The 24,797-nt window shown below is 49.7% G+C and overlaps 7 protein-coding genes across 7 annotated transcripts; 5 read left to right on the top strand and 2 right to left on the bottom strand.

The window, feature by feature from the left end:
• Nucleotides 1-1,455: 1,455 nt before the first annotated feature.
• PV10_05566 (uncharacterized protein) lies at nucleotides 1,456-3,714 on the top strand. The gene is made up of 2 exons (XM_016370249.1): nucleotides 1,456-2,774; nucleotides 2,823-3,714. The coding sequence occupies exons 1-2, from the start codon at nucleotides 1,968-1,970 to the stop codon at nucleotides 3,384-3,386; spliced, it is 1,371 nt and encodes a 456-aa protein (XP_016222542.1). The 5' UTR covers nucleotides 1,456-1,967; the 3' UTR covers nucleotides 3,387-3,714.
• On the bottom strand, nucleotides 3,703-4,835 carry PV10_05565 (uncharacterized protein). Its single transcript, XM_016370248.1, has 3 exons — nucleotides 4,520-4,835; nucleotides 4,411-4,452; nucleotides 3,703-4,288 (listed from the first exon to the last, which is right to left on the bottom strand). Exons 1-3 carry the CDS (start codon nucleotides 4,558-4,560, stop codon nucleotides 4,000-4,002), a joined length of 372 nt encoding a protein of 123 aa, XP_016222541.1. The 5' UTR covers nucleotides 4,561-4,835; the 3' UTR covers nucleotides 3,703-3,999.
• A 559-nt stretch (nucleotides 4,836-5,394) lies between these two features.
• PV10_05564 (uncharacterized protein) lies at nucleotides 5,395-7,492 on the top strand. The gene is made up of 6 exons (XM_016370247.1): nucleotides 5,395-5,929; nucleotides 5,975-6,224; nucleotides 6,277-6,339; nucleotides 6,386-6,448; nucleotides 6,501-6,741; nucleotides 6,995-7,492. The coding sequence occupies exons 1-6, from the start codon at nucleotides 5,751-5,753 to the stop codon at nucleotides 7,351-7,353; spliced, it is 1,155 nt and encodes a 384-aa protein (XP_016222540.1). The 5' UTR covers nucleotides 5,395-5,750; the 3' UTR covers nucleotides 7,354-7,492.
• Nucleotides 7,493-10,489: 2,997 nt separating this feature from the next.
• PV10_05563 (uncharacterized protein) lies at nucleotides 10,490-12,981 on the top strand. The gene is made up of 6 exons (XM_016370246.1): nucleotides 10,490-11,281; nucleotides 11,335-11,460; nucleotides 11,512-11,724; nucleotides 11,780-12,057; nucleotides 12,104-12,326; nucleotides 12,375-12,981. The coding sequence occupies exons 1-6, from the start codon at nucleotides 11,003-11,005 to the stop codon at nucleotides 12,735-12,737; spliced, it is 1,482 nt and encodes a 493-aa protein (XP_016222539.1). The 5' UTR covers nucleotides 10,490-11,002; the 3' UTR covers nucleotides 12,738-12,981.
• Nucleotides 12,982-13,734: 753 nt separating this feature from the next.
• PV10_05562 (uncharacterized protein) lies at nucleotides 13,735-15,274 on the top strand. Its single transcript, XM_016370245.1, has 3 exons — nucleotides 13,735-14,140; nucleotides 14,387-14,618; nucleotides 14,674-15,274. The coding sequence occupies exons 1-3, from the start codon at nucleotides 14,033-14,035 to the stop codon at nucleotides 14,688-14,690; spliced, it is 357 nt and encodes a 118-aa protein (XP_016222538.1). The 5' UTR covers nucleotides 13,735-14,032; the 3' UTR covers nucleotides 14,691-15,274.
• A 699-nt stretch (nucleotides 15,275-15,973) lies between these two features.
• Nucleotides 15,974-21,825, top strand: PV10_05561 (N-acetyl-gamma-glutamyl-phosphate reductase; the record flags this gene model as incomplete). Its single annotated transcript, XM_016370244.1, has 6 exons — nucleotides 15,974-18,605; nucleotides 18,669-18,720; nucleotides 19,360-19,461; nucleotides 19,572-19,712; nucleotides 19,784-19,918; nucleotides 19,974-21,825. The coding sequence occupies 6 exons, from the start codon at nucleotides 15,974-15,976 to the stop codon at nucleotides 21,823-21,825; spliced, it is 4,914 nt and encodes a 1,637-aa protein (XP_016222537.1).
• Nucleotides 21,826-22,697: 872 nt separating this feature from the next.
• PV10_05560 (uncharacterized protein) lies at nucleotides 22,698-23,535 on the bottom strand (the record flags this gene model as incomplete). Its single annotated transcript, XM_016370243.1, has 2 exons — nucleotides 22,698-22,993; nucleotides 23,039-23,535. The coding sequence occupies 2 exons, from the start codon at nucleotides 23,533-23,535 to the stop codon at nucleotides 22,738-22,740; spliced, it is 753 nt and encodes a 250-aa protein (XP_016222536.1). The 3' UTR covers nucleotides 22,698-22,737.
• Between the last annotated feature and the right edge of the window lie 1,262 nt (nucleotides 23,536-24,797).

Below are 24,797 nucleotides of genomic sequence, written 5' to 3'. Positions count from 1 at the left end.
TAGGCAGCGTCTTCGTCGTTGAGGATTTCCTAAGGATGTGTCTCCGAGTTAAGCGCCTTTCTTGTTGAGCATTCAGAGCTGCATCGCCACAAATAACGAACCTGTTGAATTTTCTGTTCCCAAGGGTTAATTTGAGATCAGGTCCAACCGAATCTTCATGTTTCAAGGTCCTCTACCGAGACATTGTGACGCCAATATGTCGTCGTCATGGGAAAGAAATTAAAGTCTCACTCAGACTTGATGATCCGAAGAAAAGAAGAGGTATGATGAACGGGCAAAGGAAGCCAAGGGTCCAAAGCCTGCGTCCACTTGTCCTGCCACTTCCTTGGTCGAAGCTGGGCAGGGGGTTCATGAGATGATTCGAGTTGTGACTTTTAAAAGACCACTGTTGGTCATGGCCAGGTTGTTCTTGGTACCTACCTACCTCCCTCCCTCCAGGCAGACTAGGGCTTTATTCGAGTAGAATCGTACCATTTCTTCGGTGACCCTCATCTTCATCTTACTACTTGGCCTGTAGTTGTGCATGTATTGAGTTGTGATGAGTACTTGGCAAGGAGGGAGGCTGTGTTAGACAAGAGTCCTTGGGGATCCACCAGCAACTTTGTTTAATGTACCGGTGAGCAGCACATCGTTATTCGTGCACCTCTGACAAGTCCAGCGAAGACTTTCAATTACCCAAAAGCCCTTTCCAAGGCTTGGTGAGGTAGACTCTGTAAGGGGTAGAATCTCGAGGATGGTAGGAGACCGCCGAAAGGAGGGGGTATTGGTTTCTGCACAAGTCTTGACTGTGTTTCGCAAAATTGAGCCCAGAGTCTTGATGGTCTCTTGTCAAATTGAGGGAGGACAATAAACACAGAGCAAAGGAGAGCAAGGTGACGCGGAAATGGAGTCAATGCGTGGATGCCTTCTGGGCACGTGGCTGGGCAGCTGGGCGACAAGAAAACGCAGGTTTGGTCTACAGTGCCTCTCAAGAAGATTGGTCACGAGACTAGGAATGAGGGAGAACGTGGTGTACGAGTAAATAGTGGCGGAATCGGCGGCTGCATGGTGATTCTAGAGGTAGATGGTAGGTCAATAATTGACTGTTGGAGCTTGCGTGATAGTAGAGATACAGCAAGCGAAGAAGATTCACGACTACTACCGAGTAGGTAACCCTACCTAACCTAGGTACTGATGTGAAGAAGGCTGGGAGACACATGATGCAGGTGGTGGTCTTGTGGTGTCATGTTGGCTCCTGTTATGAGTGATCTAGTCCACTAGTGGTCCCGGGCCCCTCGGCGCCCAAATACCCGTACCCAAAGCCAGCTGCCAAGTGCGATCTTGGGCCAGCCAGGGCGTCATCAAAGCCCACAGAGTGGACTGCTAAGACAGCAACCCGCCCATATCGAGCACGTTTGGCGCCTGGCGCCATCGCATCTTTGTCCACATCCGCCACAATCCGACTCTACTGCCCAGGCTTCTTCTGCATTAACTGGGCAAAAGGTAAACTGGGCGAACTCGGCGGTCGTGCCTGCATTCCCAAGAATTTCCCTCCTGCCTTGGATCCCAGGTCCATGCACCCACCGCAGCTTTAATCCATTCATGCCAAACGGCTTGGTAACAGTCCTGACTTCTTCATTGTTGTTTAACACAAAGACCTTTTCTCTTACTAACATGCCCATTCACCTGGACATCAGTCGTTCGCTCTACTCAACGGTGTTTCTGCACACAAGTCACTCGCTACCAGCCACCGGTCACCCTCCCCGAGCCAGCCGACCGAACTAAGATAAAGAAAACCCCGACTGGAGCGATAAGCTCGATCGACATCCACGTCATTTCCGCAGCAGTCACCAGCAAACCAACACCCAGCACAACCAGGATAATCAAGTTTGATCACCTTACCTCAAAGCCTCACCCTCCTCTAAAAGTCTCTCCTCGTCACAGGCGGCTCTTTGCCGATTCCACCCTGTGCTCCAACCTCACACATCATGAAGCCTTTTAGAAGAAGAAATCTACTTTCTGTCGGCTTGTCGGTGCTGCTTGCCACCAACCATGTCTCCGCACAAATTGACCTAGACCTGCGAAACCCCGAATCAATCAAAGCAGCCGCCAAGATTGCCGCCGATGAGATGGTATCCTATTATACTGGATATTTACCAGGAGATGTGCCAGGTAATTTGCCTGCACCATACTACTGGTGGGAAGCCGGTGCCATGTTCGGTGCTTTGATTGATTATTGGTATTTCACCGGGGACGATACTCATAATAATATCACAACTCAGGCCATGTTACATCAGGTCGGTCCCGACTGGGATTTCATGCCTCCCAACCAGACAAAGACTGAAGGCAATGATGACCAAGCATTTTGGGCAATGGCCGCTCTGTCTGCGGCGGAGAATAAATATCCTAATCCCCCTTCAGACGGTCCCCAGTGGCTTGCACTCGTCCAGGCTGTCTTCAATCAACAAGCAGCTCGATGGGACACCCAAACTTGTGCTGGTGGCCTGAAGTGGCAGATCTTCCCCTTCAACAACGGCTACAATTACAAGAACACCATCTCCAATGGATGCTTCTTCAACATGGGAGCACGCCTTGCTGTCTATACCGGCAACGACACCTATGCGGAATGGGCCGAGAAAACCTGGGAGTGGACCGAAACGATCGGCCTCATGGACGCTAATTACAACTTCTATGACGGCAGTGATGACAACCTGAACTGTACAGAGCTCGATCACATTCAATGGACATACAACGCTGGGACGTACCTTGTTGGTGCTGCCAACATGTACAATTTTGTAAGTCGACCTCCGAGTTGATGATATTAGTTACTGACAATCTGGCAGACGGGTGGCGCCTCCGTCTGGGAAGAGAGGTTAACTGGGATTATTCAAAGAATTGGCGAGGTGTTTGTGCGAGACGGCGTTCTTTTTGAGGTTGCTTGCGAGGACATTGGAACATGCAATATCGACCAGAGATCTTTCAAGGCATATCTGGCCCGATGGATGGCAGCAACTGCCGTCAGAGCACCATTCACCTATCCGATGCTGAAACCACTGCTGGAAACTTCAGCTATGGCTGCAGCTAGCACTTGCCATGGTGGCGAAAGTGGCACGCAATGTGGGTTGAAATGGACACAGGGCAGCTTTGATGGATGGACAGGCGTGGGTGAACAGATGTCGGCCCTTGAAGTATTCCAGTCCAATCTCATCGACTATGCAGAAGGTCCAGTCACTGAAGTTTCCGGTGGAACGAGTCCAGGGGACCCTTCCAGTGGTACCACGAGCGACGTTGGTCCGGCAGATCTTCACAGGGATGCGATGACGACTGCCGACAAAGCCGGTGCCGCCATTCTCACCGTCCTGGTATCCTTCCTGGTCATTGGCAGTGCGTGGTGGATGGTGGTATAAGGCAACTAGCCATATGACGGGTCAACTCATGATTCGCATTGTTGGGCGCGGGTGTGGAGGTTTCATGATTCACGAGTTGTGCCATTAGCAGCAGCATTGGCGGCGTTGCACACTTTACAGCCTAGACCCAAGCGGGAGGCTTGTTTTGATTCGAGAGGAAATCCTGGCGTTTAAACATGGCTTCCACGAGACAATGGTCACTGCGTACGGGGAATCTCCAGATGACCCAGAACTCCAGACTGCTGTGCAGGAACGAGGGATAGAATGGCGGAGTTCTAGCTTGCAGCATGTTAACGTACAAATTGAATGCTGCTTCGATGCCCCCAAATTTTTGCTCCATAACTCTTCTGTTGTGTCTGATATGATATGACAAGCTCATCACCAGTACCTGTAGACATTTTACTCTACGAGGCCTGCGCGACATTGAGCTCGCTCAACTCTGATTACTTGTACATATCCATTAATTATACATGAGGGGAAATTTCGAGTATCATGACAATCTTGGTCTCTTCAAAGCCTAGCACTCTCACGACACTGGAACAAAGTGTTGCCGCCCGTGCCACCTTGACGTGCCTCCCAAGCTCCCGGTCAAGCCTGCCTCAAATCGTTGGTTTCATACCTTTCCCCTAGTGGCCTGACTGCCCTGCGCCTCAGCCCTCATCTCTTCTCGTATCCTCTGCTGCAGAACGTCCTGCTCCACCTTGGTTTGCACGGATTGTTCCTTTGCTTTGGCTTGTGCTTCGGCAGCCGCTACCCAGATGGGTTTATCCGACTTGCTATACTCTTTTAACTGGGTGACGAATTCCTCATAGTTTTTTAACCGCTCATTGCGTAGATCGAGATTGCGTTGCTGTAGTTCTGGGTTGAAGCGCTTGAAGAGTTCGCCTTCGGCGGGTGTGACGCTATGGAGGAGGCGGGATTAGTCGCTGAGTCAAGGAAATTGGGATTTGACGTTGCGTTGTTCATATGGGAGAACATGAAAGGAGGCTTAGGAAGATGGTCGAACGAACGCCTGGCGACTTACTAGTACATGAGTGCTGGTCCGCCAACGCAAAAGGTCACCATCCTGAAAGATGAAATGTTAGTGAAGATGCCCGCAGGTCGAGGTCAAGGCAAACAAATCCCTCACTTACACCGCTGCCATTTTGGCATACATGGCACCTCGGCCAGACATCTTGAGTGTCGGGTCGTCTTCTGCGCCCGGTGGTTTTGGGTGATGTGATGGTGATTGAGGGTCCAGCCCGTGGGAATTATCAAGTTGGAGAGCAGCTGTTGGTACGGCACATGAGATGCAGTTGGGAGGCGAGGCTATGTGCACGTGACAGCGAGGCTCTAGGATGTGAACTTGATCGCAGTCTCGTTCAACAAGGATGTACTCATAGACAACCTTGGGGTTGGTGCAGTCCAAAGATCTACGAGGACGATGTTTGCGTTTGCGAGAGGTTCGATCATGACGCACGGCATTTCAGATGCAATTCGACTTGGCGGTTCAAGGTCTAAGTCTCCCAAAGGCATTTCAGCCAACCAGGCAGCTTGTAATTACTGCCCACCTCTCACTCACTCACTCTTCCCACCCACTTCCACTAAATTACCGAAGGAGGGCCAAAACCAGGTCCTATCATGCATTCTTTCCAGGGCAGTTTGTCGGCCCTGTGTACGGAGTATGCAACTATACCGTAGGCACTCTAAGGTCACTCGAAAAAATTGGACTAGGATGTTCTGACGGCTAAGTCACGGGATTGGAACATGTCTACTTTATATCCAATCATATCGCCATGTAAAAGGAGCTAAGATGCGTCCTCGGCTAATCATCTTCCTAAGCCAGTCATATCACTAGAAAGTTTTTCCGAATGCCGATGTCAACCACATGTGAGTATATAGCCTATGTCGCTATCACTCTGTAAGCCTAGTAGAGACGCGGTGAACGAGCAAACTGTGACCATGCGAGCACGGGAACGGTCCGGGTCGCTCCGAGATCGGTAGAGGATCAACAGAGAATTGATAGCTGATCAGGAGTTGCTCTGTGATATCACTGCCACGTGCAATTTGATGTGGGCGGGAAAGACTCGCGAGAAGCTATGAGTACCAGAACCGTGGCCTTACCAAACATGCAGATTACAGCTTGCATCTCTATACCTAGAAGCTGGAGCGCCACAAGATGTGACGAAGACTTAGCTCTGCAGCCAGCTAACAAGGATTGTTAATGCCACCCTCGTTACACGTCACCCCTTTGCTCCACCAACCACAACTAGAATTGGGCCAGCCTCATGGTTTCACAGCTGAGCTTTCTTTGGATCATCAACACCCTGGAGCCTGGACATCGCATCGAGCATCGCCAGTATATCAATCTATAGAGCTCGACGAATGGCAAAACACCGTGGCATAGATGACTCCGACTCGGGGACGACAAGCGCATACAACAGTGGTGATGATGGTCAGGCTCCAGTCGACGATACAGCTGAAGCTCCAACCAAAGCTCCAGCCGAAGCTTCGTGGGTACCTGTCTTTAGGGGCCCTGAATTCAGATTCAGGGATCGAATGGAGTATGTTCCTTGCCTCACGGGCTAGAAGATATCTAAATGTGATAGAATTGTCGCCATTCATGGTATTGCAGGAAAGGATACTTGGACCCATTCCGCAGATCCTCCTTTAGCGGCCCTACTCGAACCTTTTGTTTCCCGCCCCACGGGACCTGATCACAAGACTGTTCATGTATATACGACGAATTTCGAGTACGATCCTGTCGAATTCTTCCAGGCTCCCGGGGGGGCTTCCAATTTGGACAATTTGGCTTTGGCCCTTTTGAATAAAATTGCACAGGAAACCTTCTGGAGAGATGTGGGTTGTATTCACATGATGCTATTGCATTCGATGATCCTTATCTAAATAGACGAATGATGGCGTACCGATGGTACTGCTCGCGCACGACATAGGTGGCATCATAGCACAGAGGGTACGAATGCATTGCTTAACCGCCAGAGTGGGCGCTAACTATGTAGGCTGTTCTCATCGCCAGACATCTGAGCAAATATCAACCCACTGCGTTTGACATGGAGCGAATGGTGAGTGTATTCAGGACCTGGCTGATGGAGGAACCCGCTGAAAGCACTTCAGGTACTGTTTTCGACCCCCGTGAACAGTGCAGATGACGAGGGATTCCGAAGACTTTTAATCAACCTCATCTCCACAACACCAAACAGAGATATCAGAGCTGGTGCATTTGGCACGTTGGAAGAAATTGCAAAGGCCTGCAAGGCTACCGCGGATGAGCTTTGCAAGATTGCACCATCTTTATCCATCCTGACGGTGTGGGAAATGGGTCCTCCCGAGAATGATGATAATTACAACCCTGTGAGTGATTTTTTCATGGCGCCTTGCTGGCCCAATTGTGCTCAGTCCTTCTCGCCGAAATCGAATTCATCCTGGTACTTTCTTCTTAGGTATTCCGCAAAGAAGATGTCGTTTTTGCAAATTCCACCGAAGTCCTTTTGCCGCGACACAAACCACATTTCAGCATGTGCCACTTCATAAACGAGGACGAGCAATTCCGGAAAATTAATGAATTCGTCGCCGAGATACTCAAGAATATCTTTCTGATATATGTGAAGCCATGATCGGAGCGGACACTCCAATCGGTGCAATTGTCTATGGATCTGTGGATATTTCCACGTCCACCCGCCTCCCCGAACACCTGCATCAGATCAACCTGGAGGACTATGCCGTGAACGAGGGTCGTCCGCACCGAAAGATTCTAATCGACCGCGCCCTGAATGTGATAACTAAGAAGGAGCCACGGCTAGCGAAGTTCCGGCACGAAGTGGAAGAGCAGATTCCCGACTTCGAGAATAAGTCTATGGAAGAGACTTGCTCTTTGGACTCAAATGCGTCCAAGCAAGCCATCCTCGAAGCACTCCCTGCGCAGTTCGTCGGGAGATTGCTGAATGTCTTGGTCGCTCTCCAAAGGTGACGTTTGATAGGGTGATTGGCCGCTGGGATGATTCTCATACCGAATGGGCAGGACGGATCTCTTGAAGAAAATTCTTCAACCGAGTCGGGATCTGGTGCAATTGCGCGATCAGACTCAACTAGCCCTAAGGGCTGCCATCTATACCAGAAATGCTGAAATCGTCAATTCCATCCTCTCACTGGACCTCTACCGACCAGGAAATGAACATCCATGCACTCTTTCTAGCTACGAGACAATACACGCAGATCAAAACCTTTTAAGCGCCTTGGTCACACGTTCTCTTAGAGTCAATTTTGGCCAGGATCGATGCCTCCTCCATTCGGCAGTTTTGTCGGGAGCTGAGGCGGTACTGCGACAATTGATCAAAATTGGAATAGTTAGCTTGAATGTCAAAAATGCTGAAGGACGCACTCCTATCCACTATGCTGCTTGATATGGGCATTCTACGATGGTTGATATCCTTATCTCAGAAGAAGCAGAAATTGATCTAGAAGACAACAATGGCGAAACACCGTTGTTTTTCGCGGTCAGGAGTCAGCAACCTGAGATTATTGGAACACCCCTCCTGGCAAAGGCAGACCCGAATAAGCGTAACAAAAGGGACGAGACCTTAGTGCGCATTTCCACCCAGATCAAGTCGGTGGATATTGTGAAGGCTCTCATTGAAAAAGACGCTATCTTGGGCCACGTCAAGAACGAAAGTCTAGCATCACTCCTTTTAGCAATACAGCTCGGCTCTGTTGAAATTGTGAGCTATCTTGCGGACAAGCAGAGTTCCAGCACCGAGGGATATGAGGAGGACAGGTTATCCCCTCTTCTACTGGCTGCTTCCAAGGGCTATACAGAACTGTGCAAATCCCTGCTAGGGTCTGGCAGCAGCATTGACGAACAGGACGAGGCAGGCCTGACAGGTTTGCACCACGCTGCAAGAGCTGGCAGCGTTGAGACCGTCGATCTTCTTCCTCGAAATGGTGCTCAAGTCCAAAGGATTACTGACAGGAAAAGGACAACTCTGCACTACGCGGCCGAGGAAGGAAACATGTTTACCGCACAGGCCCTGTTGAGGGCTGGAGACGAGAGGCTCCATTACCATCCTCAATTCCGCACTGTCAATGAAACGCATCTTATTCTTTCATGAAACAGCAAAGGTCAAAGACAGTCTGTCATAGGTATTGATCATTTCGTTCATCAAATCACATTTTCACTTTCTCTTGCCCCCAGATCCCTATCCATAACTATCCATAATCTTGACCAACTGTGTCACATAATCCAAATGGGCTCGCGGCGGTCTATAGTTTATAGTCTAGCAGCAGAAGTACGACTACTTCCATCCCGGGCTTTGTATAGTATACCATGGTCTGGACCTAGTTGCCGCCTGCAGATAGTTGCGTTTCGAGTGACTCAATTAGGTGCAAATGCCAAAATCCCGAGACCAAGTGTGGTCACCTGATTGCTGTGCCAGTCATGTTCGACTCGTGTGCGAGAATGGCCCCTTCAAAGAACAATAGGTCATATGTGTGTGCGACTAAGCAGACCCGCCTATTGATCATCGCTTTCTCGGAATCACTCCTGCGTTAGCTTGTGGCTGTTCGAGATGCACTGTTCTCCAATTGTTGGGCAGCCGAGGGCATAACTCGGAAAGTTGGTACTAGGGCCCAGTTCGAACTGGACTTTACAAGCACTTTCCGATTATCTAAGGCAATAATTATGCACAGACATGCCGTAAATGTTCAGTTGGGCAAATGAATCCGATGCAGGGGATGGGATGAGACTCAAGTCAGCTTCTTGTCCACAGCACTCAGTCTGCCAAGCAGGGTAGTCAAATGTACCTAAAGCTGCATGGCTCCTGCAGTAATGCCCGTGCTTCAATGGAATGAATCAATGCAAGACACCATCCATGAGTGGTCAATTTACACCAACTCGGCAATGATCGACCGCCAATCATGAGCAATGCTCTTGGAAGTCATAGAAATCCAGTCACAAGTCATACTACTCACGTACCTTATCGCTTTGCCCAGAGCAATGACGTTCACACAAGTACTTCCAAGACCCTAACATGGCATTGGCAAGATGGATCATCTCCAACTGAAACTGCGTCCGCACGAAGAAATGGTTCCTACGTTAATGATCTGTTGTGCAAACAATCAAGGTTGAATAGTATAATTCTCAATGTGATGAGCTGCTCAGAGCATTGTAATTAATTGTACTTTTGCAGAGATGTCTTTGCAACAGGTAAAGACACAAAATAATATATCGACAACCGTGGATGATGGATTCTAACGAAAGAGGGACGAGTCAACCAGCGGCGAAACCCCACTCCCTCCCCACCCCCCATTGTTGATTTATAGTTCCCCAGTCTTGGCAGTGGTACCACACCATGTCCCCAGATCTAGGGAAGTATCGCTTGCGCTTGCGTCTCGAAGCACATGCCGATCTCTAGGGGAGATTATCCATCATCAGTCTCTAGGATGCTCACCTGATCTTTACACTCTCCTTACAGGGTACATGTGTGGTAGACCATTGAATGCATCACTGTCCGCACCTGTCGATGGAAAAGTCGTGACAAGTTCGCCGCGTGAGTGCTTGATTAAATGGTCAACAGGCCTTTTCGGAACCGTGTTCGTACATACAGGCTAGAGCGCTTTGATAAGCAGACATGCAGCAAAGCCATAGACCATTCCTCCTGATCCCCCACATCTCTGCAATTGTTGCCCTGTGTCAAGGCCCCCAAATGCCAAGCCTTGAAACACGTGACATCTAGCGGCTTCCCGCCCCTGACTTGGCTTTGTCTTTTTCCTCATAGTGTTTGACTATCTCTGCTTCTTTCTTCCAATTTCGTCCGGCGAGCATTGAGATTTACTCGGATATTTTCTCACTTAGGCATTGGTAGTTTCCCCTCATGCACTGCTCATGGGGACCGACCTCTGCCGATCGCTTACCGACGGCCTCGAACATCAAACCATGGTCCAGGACCGATGACGTGTCAAGGTCAAGACTTCTGCTAAAGCCCATTTGGGCGTGATCCCCGCAAAGCCTGACTCGAGTCGTTAGAAACATGGGGTATATTGTTTAGAACCGGGCACAGCATATGTTGTGATGTGCTTGGTTTGGGGCAGCCAAGTGTCTTGGGTGGAAGAAATTGAATGAGCCATGTCAAAGCATTCACGTCCGCCAGCTAAGAACAAGACACCTCGGACAATATGGCATCTCCAAAAGGCCGTTTCTGGAACATGGACACCGAGGCATGTGGCATCCCCATCTCTCCTTTCTCCTTGCCATCTCCGCCGAGACGACCAAGACTCTTCTCAGAACGTCAACCCCGGTATTCTCCCACCACCAAAATGCTCATCACCGTGCTTCAGCGGGGCCAAGCGCCAAGTAGGTAGAGTGGAAATTCAGCCGGCGGCGCCGCCGGCTCCTTGGTGTGAGGGGAGGCGGAACCGGGGAGAGATAGATGCGGGGAGGAGATCCACGATGAGATACCTAGGTATGAGGGATTGCATTGGGTCGAGACAAGTATAGAAAGGGTGAACATGGCCGCCTCGGGCCACCTTTGGCGATCATTTACTTCTCCCAGGGTTCACTATCTCTGGGAACAACACCGTCCCTTTCTGTCATCTAGCCCCAACCTACCTATCTACCACGCAACATGGCAACCACGAAACAAGATGCCGCTGAGATTGAAAGGGCGTCTCCCGCAAGGAGTTTGACCAACTCTCAAGAAAAGGAACCCATCATTGAAGCACTTGACGATGATCCTGTCTACAGCTACCAAGAACAGCGCAAGATTATCCAACGCCTTGACTGGCGCCTCATCACTGTTGCCGGCATCATCTATATGAACAGTCTAATGGATCGAGCCAATCTACCAAACGCGGCTATTGCTGGCATGAACGTAGACCTTGACATGGAAGATGGATATGGATATGTAAGGGCTGCTCAAGACGTCGGTGCCACACATTTCACTAACATATAGCCAAGTCAATCATTGCCCTCGTTTTCTTCGTTACCTATACTCTCTTCCAACCCCCGGCAACCATTCTGACGAGAAAGCTCGGCCCACGACCTTTTCTATCAGGAATCTGTCTGGCTTGGGGTGCAGTCATGGTAAGCTCCTCACGTTCAACGCCCTGGTGATATATCAGCTAACAGCTCTAGGTGGGTTTTGGTTTTGTTCAGACCTGGCAAACTTTGATCCCATTACGACTGCTCTTGGGTCTCTTCGAGGCTGGCTACTTTCCAGGTGTTGTCTATTTGATTTCAACGTGGTATTCCAGATACGACATGCAGAAGCGATATGCGGCCTTCTACGCACTCGGTCTAGTGTCGGCGGGTTGCTCCGGCATTCTCGCATATGGCTTGATGCAAATGGTATGTCGCTGACCGCCTCGAAATCTATTCGACGTTCCCGGCTAATGCGATGTAGGATGGCCTCGGTGGCCTAGAAGGCTGGCGATGGATTTTTATCATCTTTGGTCTCATGACTGTCGCTGCCGCCGTTATCGGTGTTCTCTTCCTCGTCGACTTCCCAGACGTTGCTGTTAATAAGCAAAATTGGAAGTTTTTGAGTAAAGAAGAGATCGAATTTATCCTCCGTCGAATCAACAAGGATAGACAAGATGCGAGTTCCGAGCCATGGAACTTTAGAGCATGGCTGTCCGCGGGAAAAGATTGGAAGATTTGGATGTTTGCACTTCAATTCTTGTGAGTTTCTATAACTTCTTTCGCATGGGGTTGCTAACATAGCTAGCTCGCTTACGACTCAGACGTATTCCATCGCTTACTTCCTCCCAATTATTCTCCGCCAGAACATGGGATTTTCGATCGGCGACTCACAGATGCTGACAGCACCTCCGTACGGGGGAGCTGCTATTGTCATGTTTATTTGTGCTTGGGTTGGTGATAAGTATCGCGTCCGTGGACCTTTGATGCTTTTCACTTGCTCCCTTTCTCTGATTGGATTGCCACTTTTGGTGAGTTTTGCTAGGATGTTGTCTCATTCAGCTGGCTAACGGTAGTAGGGATGGGCTGAGAGCGCTGCTGCTCGATACTGTGGTACATTCCTGATTGCAGCCGCGGCGAATGGCGGCGTGCCGACCGTCATGGCATATCAAGCCAACAATATTCGAGGCCAGTGGAAGCGTGCATTCGCTTCAGCTACCCTAGTGGGTTTTGGCTCCATCGGTGGTATTGCTGGCAGTACTGTGTTCCGCACGCAAGACAGTCCAACATTCCGACCCGGTATCTGGGCATGTATCGCGGTGAACATTATGATTATCATTATTGTAGCCATCAACACATACGTTTTCCGGCGACAAAATAGGAGGGCTGATCGAGGCGAGGTCATCCTCGAGGGTGATCCAAACTTTCGATATACGATCTAAAGTGGCATTCTGAGAGAGCTGTCCGCCAAGAAACGAACGACGACAGCCCCTGCTCCCATGGCATACGCGGACTCGACCTTCAAACAGTCAGAACACTTGGGCTAGACCCGGTACGCTGGAGTGTCTGGACAGGGACCTCATGGGTCTTCTACGAGATGAGTATTTTGAGGGTGATAAGTTGGCATACACATTGTGTTCTGATGCATGGGGCCTGCTACCCTGTAGTTGCTAGTCTTCAATTTAGAATGCAGTGCTTTTGTGCTGAATTCATACAAAGATGCCCGATAGGTAATTTGGAGAAAGTCATGTGCATTACGACATAAAGGCCTCGATAACGACAGGCTTGGCCGTAGATGCCTGAATTAAAACTACGGAGTAAGGTCTCAATACTAAGGGAGCTGAAGAGTACTACTTACTCCGTACTTACGACGGACTTAGGCATAACAATTCTTTAATTAATCGCGCAACCTGGCGGAAGATCTTAGTCAGTACTCCGTACATAGAACCATTTAAGCGAAGCCGGAGTGTTAAGTACTCGTACGTAGGTGGCCAGGAACGAGGGGCTATAATAATAATGCTTCTTTTGCGTAGTCATCAGGCCGACAGCCCCGAAGAAGTCGACAGATAGGCTTGTTGGGCTTGATAACAATGTACACGTAGACAAATAGAGCACAGCCACAGGAAAACGCGATTAGCGTTTGGTCACGTGACTCCGTTATGAAACTGAAGTTCCTCGTCATTCGGCAATGGAACAACTTTGGTCCCAGAGCCACTTGTCAGCACTCGTAAGCCACTTGTTTGCGTTGCAGAATGGTTGCCCCCCAGTGTCCCCATTCACCCCCTGGCCCCTGGGTCTTTTAGACTGTACCTTAGGTAGGCAACCAGCAAACCTCGCCCAAAAGCCAACAGCCAGTTGCCAATTAGTCGGTGGCGCTCTACCCCAAGCGGACAAAACGGACGTCTCAGATCCGCAGCTTCCCAGTCATTTTTAGTTTCTCACTGCTCACCCTTGGTCCTTGGTCCTTGGACTCAGCCTCTGGCCACCCAGACACCCAGACACCCAGACACCCAGATCACCCAAGCGCCTTTTACCAGCCCAGTGTCAGCTTTCCAACCTCCCGTCGGCGTTTCATTTTGACATTCCTATTCATCTCAATCCAGCGTTGAACTTCTACTCATCATTCCCAAAACTTGTCATCACCGTCGCGCCGTCTTTAAGAGTGCCCTATCCTCACCCCTTTACCACTCTTCGCCTGCTTCAACTACTCTAGCCTATCTCGACGTTCCTGCCCAAAATGGCCGACCGCGAGCAACCCTACGACCCTTATATCCCCTCTGGCGGACAAGGAGGACAACAGGGCGGACAACAACCTGGCAACCAAAGAACTGCTGCCTTGCAGGCGGTAAGTCCCATGAAAATCCCATATACAGCACCCTTTGGCGCACCCGGGGAACAACAGGTGGCACAGAATCCGAAACTCGAACCGACCTGGATCGAGTCTCGGAACCCGATTTCGGATTTCTGTATATCGTTCATCATATTTCTGATGCACGATGCCGCCGTCCCATAGTGGCTCCCTCGCTCTGCTCCCTCCGACATCCACGCATCCCCTCGAGAATGATGAGCTATGCTAATTCATCTCCTGTAGCAAATCGATGATACCGTGGGTGTCATGAGAGAAAATATCAATAAAGTCTCACAGCGCGGCGAACGATTAGATTCCCTGCAAGATAAAACGGACAACCTTGCCGTCTCAGCCCAAGGCTTCCGACGTGGAGCCAACCGAGTCAGAAAACAGATGTGGTGGAAGGATATGAAGATGCGCATGTGCCTAATCGTGGGCATCATCATCTTGCTTATTGTCATTATCGTCCCGGCTGGTATGTGCTATCTTTTGACCCTGAGCCACGGTTTCTTCATCTAACCTACAAGCAGTGGTTGCTACGCGATAAATGATCTAAGAACACATGGCCTCTCCGATGAGCCAACGAACCCATTTTCATGAAACTCACATTGAAAGCACTCGTGTTTTGGGCTAGCGTTTCCTACCACCCTCTACGAGAATATTCGTCTTGAGTGAACTAGCGGACCAAGGGGGTTTGAGATATGGTGCCAGCTTCGCGGGAGTGATGAACCTTGAGAGTCATCAGAGCTACGACAGCACCCGGGACAAGCGGCGTGACTTCTCAAAGCAGCGTCAAAGGCGTACGATGATTGATAAGGCTATCTGTTACAATAATATCACAATTGGTCATCCCTATACTCATGACGGTTGATCACAACCTCCAATTTGCGTATTGAGTCTAAAATGGTCAATTTGGCCCAGGCCTGACGGTACTCATCAGTCCTGAACCTTTGGCCTGCCTGCGACAGGACGACTGTCTCTCGAGGAAACAAAACTTTACGAATCGCAATCACGGCAACGTCCAGGCCAGAGATCTTCCCATAATACAAACACGGTAGTAGTTTCAGAGACGCCGGTACATGTTGTCTCCCGCCGAAATGAATCCCAGATTGAACCACATGTATCATGATTGAGCACTTGAGCACATCAGCTATTCGTTTATGGGACAAGGCTCGTGATCAAAATTTTCTTCGCGTCGTGAAAAACATAATTTTCTGATTAGCACGTGCGACAGAAAGACGTAAATTTGCCTCGATTTCCCTTGCAGCCGTGGAGCATCACACTTGCGTCCGAGAACGGCGTTACAGGCGGCGGTGGAAAATTCATAGGGAATGGTTGGCCCTGGAAGAGTCACGTGGCTCGCCTAGAATCCCAGCAAAAGATCCCGATTCATGCAGAAATTTTGGCTAAGAGTCATATCTACAGGCTAAGCTGGCCAGGCTTTTCACCCATTATTGAGCTGCCGCAGCTATTTACCTGGTAGCTTTGCGTTGGGCCTGCAGCCCGAACGCCCCCCTCGATCTTTTGCCGCCGGTGTCACGCCCTCTTACTGGCAAACTATCACCCCGCAAATATTTCGTTTCTTTGCTTCGGCCAAAAAAAATCAATTTGGAGAGGGCATCATCTTTGAAGACTTTTTGCTCACAGGTGCTAGCCTTTCGATCTCTCCCCTTGACGGGCTTGTGTTCCAACCTGCTGTAACTGAGCTTGCTACGTGGTATTTCCTGGCGATTTTGGCTGGCACTCTGCTTTCACACACCCGTTCACCAGCGTCACCGACTCTCTTCTCTTCCTTTTCCACCGCCAGCTGCCGCATGATATAGCAGCATCATGTCGTCTTTGGGAGCAGCCGCTGCTCGAGCAGTATCTCGCGCAGCTACCTCTTCTACTCGTCCTCGATTGTCCCAAGCATCTCGCCTGACTAAATCCTCCTACATCCCTCTGGCCGCACATCGTGCCTCTTCACGACGGCCATATTCTTCCCCATCCGAGCAGCCGTCCACAAGATCGACTGTCGTACAGCTTTTGAGCAACATCGGATCCAAGAGAGAGGTCCAACAATATCTATCTCACTTTAGCTCCGTCTCCTCCCAGCAGTTTGCCGTTATCAAGGTCGGTGGGGCCATCTTGACAGAACATCTTCAGACCTTGTCATCAGCTCTAGCTTTCCTCAACCATGTCGGTCTATATCCTGTCGTTGTTCACGGCGCAGGACCCCAGCTCAATAAGATCCTGGAGGACTCGGGCGTTGAGCCTCAGTTCGAGGACGGTATTAGGGTCACTGACCCCAAGACTTTGGGCATTGCCAGAGCTTTGTTCTTGGAGGAAAACATGCGATTGGTAGACGAGCTTGAACGTCTCGGTATCAGAGCTCGACCTATCACTTCCGGAGTCTTTGGAGCCGATTTCCTCGATAAGGAGAAATACAACTTGGTCGGAAAGATCAACCGGGTAGACAAGCGCCCTATTGAGGCTGCCATCAAAGCAGGATGCTTGCCCATCCTCACCTCAATGGCCGAATCTCCCGAAGGCCAGGTCTTGAACGTCAATGCTGATGTGGCGGCTGGTGAGCTCGCCCGTGCTTTGGAGCCTCTCAAAATTGTCTACCTCTCTGAGAAAGGTGGACTCTTCAACGGAGACACCAAAGAAAAGATCTCAGCCATCAATCTTGACGAAGAGTACGATCACCTCATGTCACAATGGTGGGTTCGTCACGGTACCAGACTCAAGATCAAGGAAATGAAGGAACTTTTGACCGATCTGCCACGAACATCCAGCGTCGCCATCATCCACCCAGCAGACCTGCAAAGAGAGTTATTCACTGATTCAGGCGCGGGCACCCTGATTCGACGTGGAAACAAAGTCCATGTCAAAACTTCCATTGACGAATTCAACGATCTCGAGCGACTAAAGGAGGTCTTGATTCGTGATCGAGAAGGCCTAGACGCGAAAGCCGTTGTTGACCGTTATGTCAAGACATTGCAGTCTCGAGACTTCCATGCGTACTTTGACGAGCCTATGGACGCCTTTGGTCTGGTTCTCCCACCATCAGGCGACACTTCCCTGGCTCACCTGGCTACCCTGACAATTACCAAGAATGGCTGGCTCACCAATGTGGCGGACAATATTTTCGCTGCAATCAAGAAAGACTTCCCCAAACTGATGTGGACGGTCAAAGAGGATGATGAGAATTTGACCTGGTTCTTCGACAAAGCTGATGGAAGTCTTTCCAAGGATGGTGAAGTCCTCTTTTGGTATGGACTTGAATCAAGTGACGAGGTCAAGGACTTGATGGTCGAGTTCACCAAACACGGCCGACAAATGTTTGGCGACTTCAATTTGGAATCCAAATTGCAGCGCGCAGCAAGAGCCGCGTCCAACTTGGCGAGTGCAGCAGCTAAATCCGCCGGCTTGACACAAAAGCGATCCTATTCAACCAATGCCAACCCTCTGAGGACAGTCAGACAGGCATTGCATGTCGTAAAGCCTGCCATCTCAATCCGCACCTATGCAAGCACAACAAATCCCAACCCTCCTCTCGGCTCGAAGAATAGCTCAAACAGCAAGCCTTCCAGGATTGCTTTGATCGGTGCTCGAGGCTACACCGGTAAAGCGCTTGTGGATCTTATCAATCGTCATCCCAGTATGGACCTGCGCCATGTCTCTTCTCGGGAACTTGCTGGCCAGAAACTAGCAGGGTACGACAAGCGTGAAATCATCTACGAAAACCTGAGCGTCGAAGATGTACGAAACATGGAGGAGAATGGCGATGTTGACTGCTGGGTCATGGCACTACCCAATGGTGTCTGCAAGCCTTTCGTTGATGCAATTGATCAAGTTGGCAAGAACAGTGTCATCGTTGATCTTAGCGCCGACTACAGATTCGATCCTGCTTGGACATATGGCCTTCCCGAACTCGTCGATCGTTCCCAAATCGCAAGAGCTACCAGAATCTCCAACCCTGGATGTTATGCAACGGCTGCACAGATTGGTATCGCACCTCTAGTTCCCTATCTCGGCGGACAGCCTACCGTTTTCGGTGTGTCAGGCTACTCTGGGGCAGGAACCAAGCCCAGCCCCAAGAACGACGTGCAAAACTTGACCGACAACCTCATCCCGTACAGTTTGACCGACCACATCCACGAACGAGAGATCTCCACACAGCTCGGCACACCAGTTGCTTTCATCCCTCACGTTGCTGTGTGGTTCCAGGGAATTGCCCACACCATCAACATTCCTCTTAAGGAAGAAATGAACTCTCGTGATATCCGGAATCTCTACCAAGATCGATATGCGGGTGAAAAGCTTCTGAAGGTCATTGGCGAAGCTCCGCTGGTCAAGAACATCGCCCACCGCCACGGAGTGGAAGTCGGCGGATTCGCCGTTCACTCTAGCGGCAAGAGAGTCGTCATCTGTGCGACGATCGACAATTTATTGAAAGGTGCCGCCACTCAGTGTCTCCGTAAGTACCTCCATATACAACCAATCAGTCCAAGTGACGTTGTACTAATTTCCCCTGCTACAGAGAACATGAACCTTGCACTTGGCTACGGAGAATATGAGGGTATTCCATCAGAGTAAAAATCGTTTACTAGACACATGCTCTCCAAGGAGAGCTGCAGATCAAAAAAGTTTTACACACGTTGGGAAGGCAATTCAGCAAGCTGTGTTTCAAAAGGAGTTGGGCTTTCAAGTCATGCTGAGTACCAGTTGGAGGAAAGATGGACGCGATGGCTGTAAGTAATTTCCACGCATTCAGAGATCATGGACAAGACAATCAATCGTTGGAGGCATACATAGACATCGACAGGAATCCTGATTGGAGAGCTTATATACACACGATGTTGTCCAAGGGAGGCAACTTCGGGGAAGACTTGATCTGACAACTTGGAGATTGTACTGCCACTACTGAGACCATTAATGAGATGAATTTCAAAAGGAACTAGGTGTTTTATGTTATGAATTGGTGGAGGGGGGATCATTGGCAGTCTCTCTGAGCAGACACATGATGTTCAAGAGATGTGAGTGGAGGGTGCCCGGTGTTCCCTTGAGATCAGTCTGGCCATTGTACCGCACCCACCTCCACCATATTGATGCCCTTTCTCCTCGCATTCTTTGTTCTACTCTGCCCATCTGGTCTTCCTCTGGATGTTCTGTCGAGATTAGCCATCTTCTCAAGGTCTCGAATCGCAATGTTCTACGACCACGAAGGCAAGCATTCACCATCAATGCTTGCACCTCGATGACCCAACATTCGTGCTAACGAACTTGGTTCCTCTAGTCCTGACGAACCGCAGACATGGCGTCGCAACAATCTGGTTCGTTCATCCTTCATGCATTCTTCGTTTCCGACACGGTTCATCTTGTATCCCTCTCACCTGCTTTTTCGAAAGAAAAAAAAAGACTGATCATAATTCAACGTGCATAGGCTTGTGGCAACACTAGGCTGCAAGTCTCGCCTCAGGAAAATCACTCGCCGCGCCATTCTCGAAGTGGACTTGCCAAAGGCTTGCGAGACCATCACTGAGCCAGAAGCACCGTTGGCGCTGAGGCTGCAAGGCAGTTTGCTGTGAGAACACCATTTCCTCAAAGCAACCAAGCCGAGCGCTTTTCCCACCTTCCAACTGACGTCGTCTCTAGATATGGATTGTCTCGAGTATATTCTCAGCAATGTGGGTATATGCTAGCAGATGCTATCAACTTGAGAGATAGCATGCGAAGACCAATCTTGTTGGCAAAGAGTCTCAACCTAGACCAAGAGATCAGCAGTGCAAGGTGCGATAAATGTGAGAACCATAGGAACTTACTCTAACCGATTGACTTGCCGCAGAGCTGAACAGCTCAATCTGGAGATTAATCCCACATTCATTCCAGATCTGGATCTCACCTTTGATCTGTCAGCCTTCAATACATCCTCCGACGAATCCAATTCGAACAGTTATGTTTCGTCGCACACCCCTGCGTCCAGCCAATCAAGTCTGCATTCAGGCCAAGAAGAGGATACAGGTCTCGCACTCCCTTTATATAACACACCGCAGGCTATCCCCCAGGGCCCTGGTCTCTACATTGATCTCAGCAGCATATCCAACGTAGAGGCCGGGGCGACAATGGGATATAGCTCGTTGATGGACGATAGCCCGGTCATTGACGACGGATACCCGTTTGATGTTGATGAGGCTGGAAACATTCATCCTGTCGATGCTGGTGATGATCCCTTTATGAGCCTAGGAGAAAACGCACCAACTTCGCAACCCGACATCCATCGTGATATAGTATCCGATGAGCAACTCCAAGTTGGCTTTCTTCTGAACGAGGAGACTCAGATGATGGTTGATGTTGCGGAACAGCCGAGCTCGCAGCCTGCCGAGACTCTAGCTAGTCACCAACACATCACTGCAGATTCAAGCCAACCTGAAATGACAGGGCATTCAGCCTTTTCCTCCTGCTTACCAGAAACCTCCTCAGAGTCCGTGGAGATGCCGCAGCGTCGTGTACGCGTCGTCAAGGCGTTGCAAAGTGATCAGTATACTGAGCTTCCAAATACAGACATCAACGAGTGGAATCGGAACTATCTGTCAAATATGGCAGCAGCTGTACGGGCCAGGCAACAGAACTCTCGAGCAGACGCGAAGAGGTATGCCGCAGGATGGATGTTGGATCAAGGTTTCGGACGTGTTGCTTCCACCTTTGCCAACGACTGTGTCGAGCATCCATTTGCCATCTTCAGCGGCCAAGCGTTGTGGGACATGTTGGTCAACTGTGATACACCCGTCAAACGGACGAATCGTGCTGCGTTTGATGAGGAGCAGGCCAAAGACGAAGGGAGACGTGTGAGGGCAAGAAACTCGACATCACCGATTGCCCATAGGGTGGATCAGGAGGGTATGGAGATCTTGGACGACGGAGGCATCGTTATACAAGAGGAGGATGTGAACATCGAAGGAGAAGTCGGCCGCCATGCGCCACCGGCCTTGCAGGATCGTTACAGTAACATGCCCTGGAACAGTCTGCCGTCATCTCTTCAAAACTCTGCCCAACCTCATGGAAGTGGTCTGCTAGGATTAAGTTCATCCGCCGGTGGTTTAATAGGAAGTCGGGAGTTGCAGCCTCCCCGTTCCTTGGGGCGAATCATCCGCCGCTTGACCTCTGCAAGCCCCTTGCACGGCAAAGGAGGACTTTCTCGACTTCCAAGTTTAGGTTCACAGGACTTGTCAAGGCTAGCCAGCAATGAGGACGATTATGCAGATCTCGACAGGCAGCTTGGCTGGGACCACGATGCCGGCTTTGAATTGTTTGGGCCGTCCACAGCCGCTGATACTCAAACAACCAGTCAGGGCCAATGGGTCGCGGCAGCTCTGGAGACCGATGAAGCATTGAGGTTTTTCGAATTTGTGACGACAAGGATTCAGGAGCAACTCGACCACACGGGTCTTCAGGGCGAAGGTGTGGGGCCAGATGAGGAAGTCGAAGGAGAAGAAGATACGATACTACAACCCGGGACAAAATCGCTGGAAGACAGCATCACTTTCTCTCGGCTTCTCGATCCTAAACACAACACAAAGGTGGCCGGTGCCCAAGGTCTGCTCCATGTACTTGCCTTAGTCACCAAGAGCATGCTTGCAGTATATCAGGGACAGGCTTTCGGGGAGATTGAAATTGCCCTTGTGCCAGCTAGAGATTAAGGCACTCAAAAGATTGGGTCAGCCCAAGTGCTCAAAGAAATCAAGTGGCAGGATGGAACGGATGATGGATAAAGGGAACATTAAGGCGGGAGAAGAGTCAGAACTGTTCGAAGGCTGGTTGTTATGATCTGTTTGACTTTATGTGATCAAAATGAGGGTTCAGAAGTTCATGTGTTGCGTGACAGGAGTATATGGATCGAGGTGTTGCAGATACTTTGCAGACAACAAAGTTTCGTTACTGTTATTGTAACTCGACTTCCCAGTAGTACAAAGGTAAGGTAATTGTAGAAACGATAGTGGAGAAAAGAGAAGGAAACTGCCCCCTTCCGACACGGAATGTCGACGAGCCGAGAGTGATAAACCAGCCACCAGTGTGATCATTTAGAGACTTGGGCATAGGAAACATGGAGTTTATGAATTACTCTTTGATACGCAGTCTCTGGGTAATGGATATGAATCAATTGAGGGGCTAGAAATCAAGAGACGCAAGCAAGGAGGCTTTGGTGCGCGTCACATGATAGACGCATGCACGGTAACCCTTGGGCAAATCAAGAAATCACACGATGTCCTAATCATTGCTTGCCTACCTACCTTAGGTAGGTGCCTACATAAGGACTACCCTAGAAGTGCCTCTAGAATTGGAGAGCACCCTGAACAAAGTGCCCAAGTGAGACATGCTGAATAGAGGGCACCTGGAGAGAGTGCCCTTCAAGAGAAGTGCAATATGGAGGGTGTGATGGAGACGACTACCTAAATATTCGTAGCCCTCAAAGAGAAAAGCTTGCGAAGAGCTGTTGTAAGCAAATATCCAATGTGGCCTACTTAGCCTGAATATTATTTTGGTTCAGGCTGTTATTGACCTGCTTCTAATAGTACAGTTTGTGCTAACTTGGCTTCCACTGAGAACCTCGTTTATGGATGAGTAACTGGTGGAAGACCAATGTACAGTCTCAAGCGATTCTCCTTTGCCAGTCGATCTCCAAGGTGACACAAGTTGAACTTCAACAAGACGTCAGTAAGTGTTGCTTGTTTCATTGTTGTAATATCTCCTGGGGTTTTGGGATGTCCTCTAATTGGGCCATTGGTTGAGGGATCCACCAGCAACTCGAGTTGATCTGTAGGATTTGCGAGCAGGGAATTCTGAACTCGTGCCATGGTGTTTCGATCACTGTTAAGTCAGTATTGATTATGATGGATTGAAACAAGCACTTACATTGCTTTGACGCGAAGGGTGAACTCATTCAATCCTCGATTCATTCGATTGTTGCTCGCGGTCATGTCAATGTTCATCCGAGTGATTGCAGCGTCCACCTGAGTGATTGCACTGGTCATCTGATTGATTGCACCGTTCATCTGAGTGGTTGCAGCGTTCATCTGAGTGATTGCAACGGCAAACATATCCATTCGAGTGTTCATCTGAGTGATTGCAGCAGCAAACATATCCATTCGAGCGTTCATCTGAGTCATTTGAGCAACAGACGTATCCATTCGATTGCCCATCTGATTCAGTCCAGTTCGGATCTGAGCGCGGATCTGATCTAGGCTAGTGAGAGTCCGAGTGATGTCATCCTGAATTGCGTTGCCTTCAGCCATTGCAGGTACATTTTGTAGTCTTGCCAATTCCTCGGTGAAGTTGTCAGCAAAGGTGTGAACGGATTGTACCATGCGTTGAACATTTGGCTGTGGGCCCACAGCATTCTGGGACGCCATGATGATGGAATACGAGTAGAGTACTCGTGTGAAGAGTGGTAACGGAGGTGTGGAGTGGGGTGGTGGTGGTGATTGGTGGTGGTGATTGGTAGTGGTGGCAATGAGAGGTCGATATTTTTGTTCAACGTGTGATGCACGTTGGGCCCTACCTCCTTCCTCTAAGTAGATGTCTTGGCACTGGAGTCCTACTTCACTATTCTTGTCTTTAATTCAGCTTCACAGTTTTGCCTTTCGTTATTGCTGTGAAGGGTAAGTTGGGCGAGGGGTGATGGGGATGCCTACAGGCAGCATTATGACCCCTCGGCCTAGCTCGCCACCTACCTAAAGTTGGGCTCACCGGGCTCAATCCCAACACAAGGACTATGAACCTGCAAGGCTCTGGTAAAACGATACAATTCTGTAGCGTGTCTACTCTGTATGTACCGAGTACACGATCAGATGATAGCCTAGATTTATCGTCTGAGACCAATCAGAACAACTGACATTTATTTTTGAAGCAATAGGGATGCAAGGCCATGCATTGGGTGTTTTCCTAGTGCCGTGGGCGCTGGTTAGCGGCGATCTGTGCCCAAAGTCAAGCCAGGGAGGTTGGTTGCAGCGAATCAACAGCCTGTGCCTGACAGCTGTGCTCCCTAAACAGGCACTGGGCCCTTTGTTCTCCGCAGTAGTTAAGAGTTATTGGAAGAGATCTATCCTTTGTCCTGCAATGCAAGACATCTTGAGACAAGTCGGTCCTGCTCTGAAGTAGGCAGTACGCATAATGCCACGTTGATGCACGTCCCTGAACTCCGGATTGGTCTTTGATCCACGCCACCATGGTTTTGAAGAATTGACTGCATATTATGTTGATGCCACTCTTTGTCTTCCATGCCCGCCAGTCACACATCACTCGAGTAGATAGAAAAACAAAGGGCCCCTCGTAATATGATACTGATATATGGCCTAGAGTCAGTTAGGTGCCTACTTTGTGACTCAAGTCATGCAAATCAACGCACAAATATTGCTGCTTTTGAACGGCCAATGGCGAAGACTGTTTAGGAACCACTGACACCTCCAGTTGCCTACCATGTGCCACTGTTCTATCAACTGGCCGATGTCCACCAGAGATCGTCAACTGATCAAGACAGAGTAGAAGGCTTCACACTTCCATTCTAACTTCTTGAGTTCTTTAAGGTATGTTGGTCCCTCGGCCCTGCCCACTCTTCCGACAGTCAGTCCAGTCCAGTCCAATCCCACTGTGGTGTCAGTGTCTGGTGTCATGT

Source organism: Exophiala mesophila (assembly GCF_000836275.1).
Source record: "Exophiala mesophila strain CBS 40295 unplaced genomic scaffold supercont1.4, whole genome shotgun sequence".
NCBI classification, from domain to species: Eukaryota; Fungi; Ascomycota; class Eurotiomycetes; order Chaetothyriales; family Herpotrichiellaceae; genus Exophiala; species Exophiala mesophila.
Note: the sequence above shows the minus strand (reverse complement) of the source record. Positions and strands in the feature narration are given on the sequence as shown.

What these genes read in the sequence shown, in the direction of transcription:
- PV10_05566 (XM_016370249.1), top strand. Translation starts at nt 1,968, where the DNA reads ATGAAGCCTTTTAGAAGAAGAAATCTACTTTCTGTCGGCTTGTCGGTG. An exon ending in CTGCCAACATGTACAATTTT is followed by an intron (nt 2,775 to 2,822) that starts GTAAGTCGACCT and finishes ACAATCTGGCAG; the next exon opens with ACGGGTGGCGCCTCCGTCTG.
- PV10_05565 (XM_016370248.1), bottom strand. Translation starts at nt 4,560, where the DNA reads ATGTCTGGCCGAGGTGCCATGTATGCCAAAATGGCAGCGGT. An exon ending in TATGCCAAAATGGCAGCGGT is followed by an intron (nt 4,453 to 4,519) that starts GTAAGTGAGGGA and finishes TTCATCTTTCAG; the next exon opens with GATGGTGACCTTTTGCGTTG. An exon ending in GGACCAGCACTCATGTACTA is followed by an intron (nt 4,289 to 4,410) that starts GTAAGTCGCCAG and finishes CCTCCTCCATAG; the next exon opens with CGTCACACCCGCCGAAGGCG.
- PV10_05564 (XM_016370247.1), top strand. Translation starts at nt 5,751, where the DNA reads ATGGCAAAACACCGTGGCATAGATGACTCCGACTCGGGGACGACAAGC. An exon ending in AGGAAACCTTCTGGAGAGAT is followed by an intron (nt 6,225 to 6,276) that starts GTGGGTTGTATT and finishes TTATCTAAATAG; the next exon opens with ACGAATGATGGCGTACCGAT. An exon ending in GTGGCATCATAGCACAGAGG is followed by an intron (nt 6,340 to 6,385) that starts GTACGAATGCAT and finishes CTAACTATGTAG; the next exon opens with GCTGTTCTCATCGCCAGACA.
- PV10_05563 (XM_016370246.1), top strand. Translation starts at nt 11,003, where the DNA reads ATGGCAACCACGAAACAAGATGCCGCTGAGATTGAAAGGGCGTCTCCC. An exon ending in TGGAAGATGGATATGGATAT is followed by an intron (nt 11,282 to 11,334) that starts GTAAGGGCTGCT and finishes CATATAGCCAAG; the next exon opens with TCAATCATTGCCCTCGTTTT. An exon ending in TGGCTTGGGGTGCAGTCATG is followed by an intron (nt 11,461 to 11,511) that starts GTAAGCTCCTCA and finishes TAACAGCTCTAG; the next exon opens with GTGGGTTTTGGTTTTGTTCA.
- PV10_05562 (XM_016370245.1), top strand. Translation starts at nt 14,033, where the DNA reads ATGGCCGACCGCGAGCAACCCTACGACCCTTATATCCCCTCTGGCGGA. An exon ending in GAACTGCTGCCTTGCAGGCG is followed by an intron (nt 14,141 to 14,386) that starts GTAAGTCCCATG and finishes CATCTCCTGTAG; the next exon opens with CAAATCGATGATACCGTGGG.